Raw genomic sequence first — 10,961 nt, forward strand, 5'->3', positions numbered from 1 at the left:
GCGCGTGTGCGCCGGTTTGGCCGCGCCCCCGCCGCCGCCGCGGCCGCCGAGCACTTCCGGGTCAGCCTGCTGGTGTTTGGGCGTGGTGCGCGCGGGGGCTGCGGAGACCTGGCGGGTCTTAGCGGTCGCCTGGGTTCCCAGTACAGAGTTTGTTACGGTCCAGGAGGGCGTTGCCGATTCGTTTGCAGGGTTAACTCGGGCCGCCTATTTTATTATTTTTAACTTTTAGTTTACTCGGACTCAAGGAGAGAAGGGCCCTGAAGATGCTCCCGAAGGCCGGAGGCTTGCGGGGAGCTCCCGAAGGCAAGTTCAGCTGAGAGAGCGGATTTAACAGTCCTAGGGCGTTCTGAGAGCTGGTTCGCGTCATTGTCACAGCGGGAGGGACGAGGAGGTCCTGAGACGTCGCGCCGAGCGTGTCCCTGTTTGACCGCGTTGCTGACCTTTCGTGTCGCGTGCCAATTTCGGCCACCGACGTTGGAAGCGACCCTTTTTAAAACAATTAAAAATTTTTAATGAATACGTTAAAAAGGGAAAAATGAAAGAATAAAAGTTATTTACCACCTGGATATAGGGAATAGAAGTCAAGATTTTTTTAGATTTTCTACTTCGAGTGTTCTTCATTTTGCAGTGATTGGTGGCCTTTGAACGCTTTGTCGATTTTACAGTTTTTTAAAAAAATAATAAATCAAGGCCCTGACGGAATTTGCTCATAATAGCTATTTATTTTGCTACGAATTTTTTCTTGTAAGCCTTTAAGTCCATTTGGATTTTGAAATGTCATACGAGATTTTCTCTTGCCCCTCTGTGGTAGGAAAGACTGGCTACCGTTGGTTCAGTTCATTTTTCTTTGACCCTTGCATTTTATTTTAAAAACTATTTTAATTTAAAAAAATCAAGTTCATGTGGTGCATTTAATGTGAAGATATAGAATACTTGAACTAGGGTTTATTATTGCAAAAGTAAACACTTGCCATTGGGTATAAAATAAATGAGAAAAAAAAATCACTACATCTTGTGGTCAGTATTTGCTGTATGTTTATAAAAGCTAGACCTGGTTTTTAAAAAAAGTGAGAAGTTAAATAAAATTGTAGAAAGCAAAAAGAGGGCTTACAAAGAATTCATAAAGTCAAACTAACTTCTGCCAATTTCTGGAGTAAAGCAGTGAAATGAATGGAATGTGTGTGTTTAGATTCCAAGACCAAGAACAACTTCAAATAGCCTGGTTACGCTTAATGTCATAGCAGTTGTCAAATGGTTTGAGTTAACTGATAAGTCTGCATTTTATCTTTTTTTTTTTTTTTGGAGAGATTTTCACTGTAGGGCGCGTGCGCTGGCCAGACAGACAGAGACATAGAGACAGAAAGCGAGAAATCACCCCCCAGGGGGGATGGTCACGCCGCAATCCCTTCTCCTCCATTCTCCTCTCGGGATCTTGGGCACGCACGCACACACACCCAGCGTGAGTTTTAAGCCACTGGGTCCGGGACATGAACCGCGGTCGATGACGTGGGAGTCCAGCGACATAGCCATTACGCTAACTGCTGGTTCCCAGTCTTCATTTTATCTTAATCAGAACCTTGCATCCCCTCCCAGTGGCAATGGGAAATAATCCCTGTCTTCAGTGGGTGAAGTTCAAAGCACCACAAGCAGAAATACGATTTTTTCCAAAATGCTTTCTTTTTCATCTTAAAAAATTAGTGGATCTTTTTTTGGATTTTACTCACTCTGTATTTAACAGACAAAAACAAAAACACTTGTCTCCCAAATCTTTAAGTAAGATGATTCCACTATATAGTTCTGTATATGCCCTCTTCCCACACAACACACACACACACACACACACACACACACACACACACCCTCTTTGTATTCATTTCAAAGACATGATTATGTGTCACATCTCTTCCAAGAGTTCAAAAATTGTTTCACCCAATTATTAAGGATCTACTGAGTTTACAATTCACATTTTTTAGAATTGGAGTGTATTTGAGCTGTGATCCAACCCCCTAAATTTATATATAGGGAAACTGAGGTCCAAAGACATTAAGAACTGAAATTCATAAGCTTTTAATATGTATTTAAGACTAGACTATAATAAATTTAGCATAAAATATAATTTTTTTTCAATTTGCCAGAAGGCGTGTATACTCACCAGAGAGAGACAGAGGAAAAATGAGAAAGCCTCTATCTTGGGGAAGGGTCACACTGCAATCCCCTCTCAATCTCTTAATCTTTTCAGATTTGGGGCAGATGCACACATGCAGGCAGCATGTTTTCAGACCACTGAACCTGGAACTCAAACTGTAGAGTTGGCCATGTGGGATCCAGCTACCTTCACCACCACATCAATAACCCAAATTTAGCATGATTTTGTTAAAGAACTAAAAGATTTATGTTCAGAGATTTGTAAGACACATTTATAAATAGTAATGAAATACAGTAAATAGCTTAAATGCCCAGTAATAGGGAATTATTTAAATTATAAATGTATATGACTAAATATTTAAACCTTAACATCACATTATAACTAGAAAAGTATATACCAAAGAATTAAGGGGAAGTATATTCATAGTAAAATTTTGCAAAGAGTAAAATATAATTTAAGAAAAAAAAAGTCAAAGTATATATTAATAGAGATGGATATATTTATTTGCTTGTCTACTATCTCTAATGCTAGTTTTCTTAGAGACGTATTTTTTTTTTAAAGGTTTTTGCTGTAGGGGGTGTGCGCTTGCCAGAAAGACAAGAGAGAGACAGAGAGACAGAAAGCAAGAAATCACCTCTCTTGGGGGATGGCCACACTGCAATCCCTTCTCCTTCATTATCCTCTCAGGATCTTAGGCATGCACACACATACGCCTGGTGTGAGTTTAAGCCACCAGGTCTGGGACTCAAACCATGACTGACTACCTGGGAGTCCAGTGACATAGCCATTATGCCAGCTGCTGGTCCCAAGATGTATTGATTTTTTAAGTGATTATGCTTATCATTACTGTTTACATGGCTATAAGTATGTTTTTAAGCCCTCCTCAAATCACAACTTTCATATTTTGGAAGACCATTTCACCATGAGAAAAAAGGTAGATACATAATGACAAAAACAGGTACCAAAATAGTATAGTCATAATTTCATATATATATAATATGACTTTACATAATGTAAATATAATTTTATATATATAATATGCGGGGAAGATATAAATAAAAGTATTAATAATGGGGGCCAGCAGATGGCATAACAGTTATATCGCTGGACTCCCACATGGCCACACGTGGTTTGAGTGCCAGACCCAGAGGCTTGAAACTCATGCCAGGCGCATGTGTGTGCGTGCCCAAAATCCTGACAGGAGAATGGAGAAAGGACTGCGACATAACTGTCCCCCCTGGGGAGTGATTTCTCTCTTTCTGTATCTCTGTCTCTCAGTGAGCACACGCACCCTATAGCAAAGAGCTTTCAAAAATAAAAGTATTAACACTGGTCATTGCTGTATGATAATAGAATTACTAGTGATAATTAAGACCCCTAAATATATGTCTTTTACACTTTTCTAGACCTTCCAAAATTTCTACAATGAAAAAACAAATGTATGTGTTGAGAGGCCTAGAAGGAAGAAGGACACCAGGGGGTTTAAGGACTTTAGTAAAAAGGTAGAGATTGGGACCAGCAGTTGGCACAATGGCTATGTCATTGGACTCCCATGTAGGCGACCGCAGTTTGAGTCCTGGACTCGGTGTCCAAACTCACGCTGGGCACAGGTGCATGCGTGCCCAAGATCCCCAGAGGAGAATGGAGGAGAAGGGATTGCCGCATGGCCATCCCTCCGGGGGGGAGGGGATTTCTTGCCTTCTGTCTCTTTCTGTCGAGCGCATGCACCCTATAGCAAAAACCTCTCCAAAAAAAAAAGAAGGTGGAGATGACCTTGTAATCTGCTACCTTTTCATCTTCACTTTTTTTTTTTTGTTTTTTTTTGAGAGATTTTCACTACAGGGCGTGTGCGCTCGCCAGACAGACAGAGAGAGAGAAATAGAGACAGAAAGCGAGAAGTCACCCCCCCAGGAGGGATGGTCACACCACAATCCCTTCTCCTCCATTCTCCTCTCAGGATCTTGGGCATGCACGCACATGCGCCCAGCGTGAGTTTTAAGCCACCGGGTCCAGGACGCGAACCGCGGTTGACTACGTGGGAGTCCAGCGATATAGTCATTATGCTAACTGCTGGTTCCCCCATCTTCACTTTTTACTATTCTACTTACATCACTGAGATGTGCCGTTTACGTAGTTTTATTTAAAGTCCATTTTCTATTAACTTTATGCAAGATGCAATACAAATATTCCTAAAAGTATGTTCTTACCACAAACTAGCTTTTATTACAAAAACAATAAGCTGATTTCCTGCACTAAACAAAATTAAATGCCAGGGCCAGTAGGTGGCATGGTGGTTAAGGCGGTGGATTCCATATGACTGACAGCAAGGTTCAAGTACTGGGTACAAATGGCTTGAAAAACTTGGAGGGCATGTGCGTGCATGCCCAGATTCCTGAGGGGAGAATGGAGAAGGGATTGTGGTTGTGGACATCCCCACTGGGGGTAGATTTCTCACTTTTACTCTCTGACTCTCCACCAAATGCAAGTACACTATAGCAAAAAACCTTTAAAAAAATGCCCAATTTTGATTATTGTAATACTGCTATTGTAACCAACTATATCTTACCAATGACATGCCCAAACCTCAGTCCTATGCATTATCTTAAAATCTTAACATCTTACTAGCAAAGAAATAGGAGAATGGTAACATGATATTAGTCAAGAAGTCATATCAATGTCTTTTTACGAATTCTTAAGAAAATTCATCAGGAATAATGGTCATCTTTAAGGTTTTCCTTAAAGACTATTTCAAGAAAAGAAACACAATTTAATAAATATATTTAAAATACTATTATATTTCAATTGCTAGAATTAAATGAGAAAATACATTGTCATAGCATCTTTAAACGGAAGCATGTTAAACTTATTTCTATCATTGTTAGTAACTCAGTATTCAACACATAATAGTAAACTAAAACTAGGCCAAATACTTTCAGTATAAAACTTAACACTTCTAAGGAGAATTATTATCTGCAACTGCAATTAATCTCCTAGTTAAAGCACGTACTTTTTTTTTTAGTGTGACCAAATAGATAAATGTTATCGAGATGATGATAATGATGACTGAATAACCATGCTGATGTTAAAATCCACCAAGATACTAGTTACATACATGTTTGTGGCTGAGTAAGTGATATTTTCCTAGACATTTGGTAGTTCCAAAATATCATCCTTTTGGCCTGTTCTTCCTACAATGGAGGCCCAGGAGACCAATGATGTAATCTTTGGGAAAAACAAAGCAAGAGAAAATGTCTAGAGATAAAAAGAGCCAATCCGTAACCTGCTTATGGAAACAGCTAGGGAAATGAGTATCCCTCCATGACGCAATGCATGTTTCTTGTGTAATGAAGATGTTAAACTGTCACAGGAATGTTCTTAATAATACACCTTTTAAATAGATGACTAAATAAAAGTGTCCAAATACAAGTACATCCTTATGGTTTTGTTATGCCTTATGTTTTTCTTATTTTTCAGTGTAACTATGACAAGGATAAAATTCATAGACTTAGGTTTAAAAATCGTAAAATTTTAAAAATTAAAAAGGTGTCAGGAACTTCATTTGACTACAGAGAGGTTCACTCTGAGACCTCTTCAGTAACTGTCTAAAAGTAAGACAGAGCTATGTAGATTCTGTTTTTTCATATCCCTTCTAAGGCCAATTTTTCAATTCAGAAATTGTGTAATAATTTCTCAGTTTCTCAGTTTCTTCCTGTTTCCGTGTTTTAAGACACCTCTGAGACCCATTAAAATTAACCCCAATCCAAAATTACCTTTAGGAAATTAACTCTTGGTTAAATGTTTAATTATGCTCTTAACTTGCAGTATAATATTTATAGAGACTGAATAAGTTTTAGGAAAGAATGCCAAGAGTAACTCCCCAGTTGACATCTTCTGACTTTAGGCATTTCATTTCTGTGATAAGTCTCCCAAATTATAAATGTACAAAAAAAGTGCAAAAGTGATGCTTTGGGATTTATAGGAGGACAAGATTCTACACAATTTTATTTATTTATTCCATTAAGGTTTTGTTTTTTGTTTTGTTTCGTTTTTTAGATTTTTGCCATAGGGCACATTTGCTCACTAGAGAGAGACAGAGAGAAGGAAAGTGAGAAATCCCAGGGGCAATGGCCACACCATAATCCCTTCTTCATTCTCCTGTCGGGATTTTGGTCACACATGCGCACATGCATACCAGCATGATTTTCAAGTTGCTGGGTCTGTGACTGGAAACACAGCCATGGGGAAGTCCAGTGCCTTACCACATCACCGGCTGGCCCCCCCATGAGTTCTAATGAGCGTATTGTGCTAGCTGCTGGGTAGCCAATGGTGAGAAAAGCAGACATGATTTGTGTTCTCCTGTGAGACTTACAGTCTGATGGGAGAGAGGCAGCATTCAAGTAAACAGCCAAATATCTAATGAAAAATTATAACACAAGGGACAAAAGGAAAAAGCAGGATACCATGACAGGTGGTAACACTGTGAGGATACGGACATTAATTCAGACCATGTGGTCAGGAAAGTCTACTTTGAGTGGTGATATTCAAGCTGAGATCCATAAGATGAGAAGGAATCAGCTCTGTGGAAAGTAGGGGGGGAAAACAGTGGTGCAAACATCATGTGTGATCTTACTTAGCATGTCTTAGGAATTGAAAGAAGGCCCAACTAAGAACTTCTACTGACCTTACAGTGTAAAGTGATTTGAGATTAAGACTGGCTGTCATATGAATGTCAACCATGAGTATGATTACCTAGCTCCATTTCTCCCCCCTTTTCTATATCCTCGATGTTCTTCATTGTGCTACACTGAATGTTAGATATATTTGCAGAATAAAAAATTAATGTGTTATGCAGTTTATCAATTAAGGTCCTTTGAGAAAATAGAAGTCATACACTATTTTAAGTAAAAGAAGTTTAATACAGGTCATTTGAGGCTTCCATACCCATAGGAAGGGAGAGGTAGTGAAAGTCAGGGAACCTGTCCCCAGCTCTCCCAGCCTTTAGCAGTGAAAGGGGTGACTGTACCTTGTCTAGAAGCTACTGCAAATCTCAAGAACCTCCGTGAAGCTTCTACCAATTCATTCTGTAGCACCTACTTAAGTGCTTCTCGAGACAGGCACCCAGAAGTTATGTGAGACCTGATGTTGGCTCTCTGTACACACTTGTTCTTGCAACTAGGTCGACAATAATTGCCTCTCTTTCTTTCTGCCTTTTGAATCTTGGGCTCTAGCTACCATAGTGTATACCAGAATTATATAAGGAAAAGATTCTGTAGTTCTCAGTTTCTCTGTGTCACAGGGGAGAATTTAGAAAGGGATTATAGTGGGACCAGCAGTTAGCGTAATGGCTATGTCGTTGGACTCCCACATAGTCGACCGTGGTTCGTGTCCTGGACCCGGTGGCTTAGAACTCACGCCAGGCGTGTGTGCGTGCGTGCCCAAGATCCCGAGAGGAGAATGGAGGGGAAGGGATTGCGGCGTGGCCATCCCCCCTGGGGGGTGGTTTCTCGCTTTCTGTCTCTCTGTCTCTCTCTGTCTGTCTGGCGAGCGCACGCACCCTATAGCAAAAACCTCTCAAAAAAAAAAAAAAAAGAAAAAAAGAAAGGGATTATAGTAATGCCTGGGAATTGGAGATCCCAAGTAAACAGAAAATTGAGTTACAGTTGACCCCTTTTGCTTTGGTAAGCAAAAAAAACTTTGCAAGTTATCCATTAGGGACAATGGTAAGAGAACCACTCCCTCTCAATCTCTACATGTATTCTGGTTGTGGAAAATACAACTTCATGCATTGGATGATACTTCAGGTTATCTATCTTGTAGCACATCTATCTTGTAGTATAGCACCAAAACCCACAGTGCCATCTAGCACTGGAACTGAGCCTCCAGTAGATCATAACATTGCTTTATTAAGCAAGCTGCTTCAAAATGGTAGGGTATCCCATGGATATAAATCCTATTCCCCTACTCCTTTTGTTGTAAAATGAGTTCCTTGGCCAGAAATTACATGTACGGGGTACATATGCTGTGTAATGAATGGACCTCAGATTTACCTGCTTAAAGCATTATTGTTTTTCATAATAATGATTAAGATCAACTGGGTGGTTTTTAGTTAGGGTCTTGCCATTTCAGTCAGATAATGACTGAGTCTGAAGTCATCTGAAGGCTTGACAAGGCCTACATGACCTAGATTGTTTCTTTTCTCACATGGCTGGTGTCTGGGTGCTTCTTGTCCTCTCCTTACTTGACATCTCATCCTCTAGGGCTTTTCACTGCATGGTGATTGAAGAAAGTCATATGTGACAACTGGTTTCCAAGAGGTGGGAATTAAAAGCCCAGGACAGTTAAGTGTATAGCATCATTTTGCAATATTTAAAGGGTCAAAACAGTCAAAGCATTTGCCCAGATTCAAGGGGATAGAGAAACTCCCATAGGAGAAAGTGAAGGTCACATGCAGAAGAGAATGTGTAAGATACTATTTTGCTTATCTTTAGTAAATAAAATCTTACCATATGTGTTAAATAGAGTATCATAATTGTAAATAGCGTGTTCAGTTAGTCTATGGGTAGTGATGCTGGAAGAAATTGTTGGGGCATGAAAAGATCAAATTGCTGTCCCTACCTACTGTCAGAAAGCTTGATAGTCCCCCTTGTCTCTGCTGTTGAAAGCTTGGGTACCTAGCAGTAACTCCAACCAGATAAGCTTCTGGGAGAGAGGGGTAAAACCTGTATTTTTTAACATAGGTACAGTCTCTATGGCCACTTTCTTCATGAGTTCATTGAGTAAACATTGTCATGGCTAGGAAAAGAGGGTCACTATTAGCTATAGAATGGAACATTGAAATCTTGCGATTATTGAGAAACATCTGCAGTGGATACCTTTGGTTTTCATTCATATGGAACATAAATAACACCGGAATCTATGCCTATTCAGAGGCCTTTTCTTTTTCTTTCTTTCTTTTTTTTTTTTTTTTTTTGGGGGTTTTTTGCTATAGGGCGCATGCGCGCGCCAGACAGACAGAGAGAGACATAGAGACAGAAAGCGAGAAATCACCCCCCAGGGGGTATGGTCACGCCGCAATCCCTTCTGCATTCTCCTCTCGGGATCTTGGACACGCGCACACACGCACCCGGCATGAGTTTTAAGCCACCAGGTCCGGGAAGCAAACTGCGGTCGACTACATGGGAGTCCAACGACATAGCCATTATGCTAACTGCTGGCTCCCCAGAGGCTTTTTCTTATAACTTTTCCCTATACTTCACTGATTTCTAAATTTTGCTAATTCCTGTATAATTTGTTCATTTCTGTACTGAGATCTCTAATTATCTGTCTTAGTTTGCTATTGGATTGCTCCTGAAAATACCTTATGAATCACTGGGTGAAGTTCATTCAGCTCGTGGTTTGGAGTGCCAAGGGCTAGGGACCAACTTCTAGGGGAAGCCACATGGCAGAGGGGAGGATTTTGAGCAGAAAAAGTTTCTGCTTGTTCTGATCTCCTTTCCCCTCTTATAAATTTACCAGAACTGAATCATAGGGCCCCCACCCTAACAGGCCTATTATACCCAGAGGCCCCACCCTGGGACACAATGAAGGGATTAAGCCTTCACTTAATCCGTTTATGATGCAGGTCCCAACACATGAATTTTAGGGGCACATCCAAAGTATAGTACTATCTAACCAAACTATTTTCCATTGCGCATGAATCAGTGTAGATCCACTTCTCTAGTTATGCCTCCTTCCAGTCTAAGTAGACAACTAGATAAATAATCTGATGTTCTGCCCACTTGGAGAATTTCTCTTCTCAATCCTTTAAGACTATTCCCGAGTAAAAGTGTAATGCTAAAGTCATCCACTTTGGAGTAGAACCAACATATTTTTAAAAAATACCTAGAAACCAGGTCTAAATTTTCTCTTCCTCAGTTACATATCATAAGGAATAAGACCTAAGGCCTTCGGTGGGGATTAAGGGAGAGAGATCAGTGCAGCAGGAGTAAGGACAACGGGTGTCTAAATCACTTACTCATGCAACTTGTGCCTTACTGATGTAACTTGTGCCTTCAGGAAATAATTGAACCTGATCTTATATATCCTACTTACAACACTTGTGGTCATATGACTCAGATAACACCTTAGTTGACCCTGGACAGTGCATGTGACATCATTACTTGGTGTCTCATAATCAGATGCCCAGTAACAAGCCAAATGGAAAATGTTTATCAACAGAAGTGACTTGGCGTTTTCCCAAAAACCCTAAAGGTATTGCCATGACATTTCTTATTTGCTATTGTGAAAATGTGGCAATCCACTGTCTTAAGCATTTGCTTGATCTGCTGAGTCATATGGTCCAGGATCAGCTTACACGGAAACTTAGACCTGCTACACAACCTCCTATTTCTCTGGAATCCATTAAAACTACGAGTTATGGATACTTAGTAAATGACTCAGAGTAGAACATTCAACTAGGATATATGTCAACTCCTGAATCCAAAGTAGTTTGTGCATCTTTCTCAGGTAGATTGTATAAGATGAAGCAACTTACCTTTCACTTTGGTAGAAATATTGTGCCATACCTCAGGCTAATAGAATCCCAAGGTGCGTCCTGAATGTTTTCATCAGTTGGAAGAGTTACTCTTCCATCCTCTATCATGCATGAATCTTAGCAGAGCATCTGAGATATTTATTACTTCCTACATATGAAGTTGAATCTCTCAGAGGAATAAAAGGACTAAACCCCTCATTATATACACATAGACTCCTGCATTCATATCAAATGTAATTAAATAGTTGTCTAATTACTTTAATATATTTATCTTTCTAGAGA

At 40.0% G+C, this 10,961-nt stretch overlaps 1 protein-coding gene across 1 annotated transcript in view; it reads right to left on the reverse strand.

Annotated features, from left to right (window-relative positions):
- PTAR1 (protein prenyltransferase alpha subunit repeat containing 1) overlaps nt 1-6,941 on the reverse strand; it is a 61,999-nt gene extending 55,058 nt beyond the window's left edge. Inside the window, exons 1-3 of the mRNA XM_014589349.2 lie at nt 6,896-6,941; nt 257-486; nt 13-204 (exon numbers count right to left, since the gene is read on the reverse strand). Of these exons, the coding sequence (XP_014444835.1) occupies nt 13-204; nt 257-486; nt 6,896-6,941 (468 nt within the window). The remainder of the gene's footprint in view (nt 1-12; nt 205-256; nt 487-6,895) is intronic.
- Between the last annotated feature and the right edge of the window lie 4,020 nt (nt 6,942-10,961).

The sequence above is a fragment of the Tupaia chinensis genome, unplaced genomic scaffold, assembly GCF_000334495.1.
Source record: "Tupaia chinensis unplaced genomic scaffold, TupChi_1.0 Scaffold000354_1, whole genome shotgun sequence".
Classification (NCBI taxonomy): domain Eukaryota; kingdom Metazoa; phylum Chordata; class Mammalia; order Scandentia; family Tupaiidae; genus Tupaia; species Tupaia belangeri.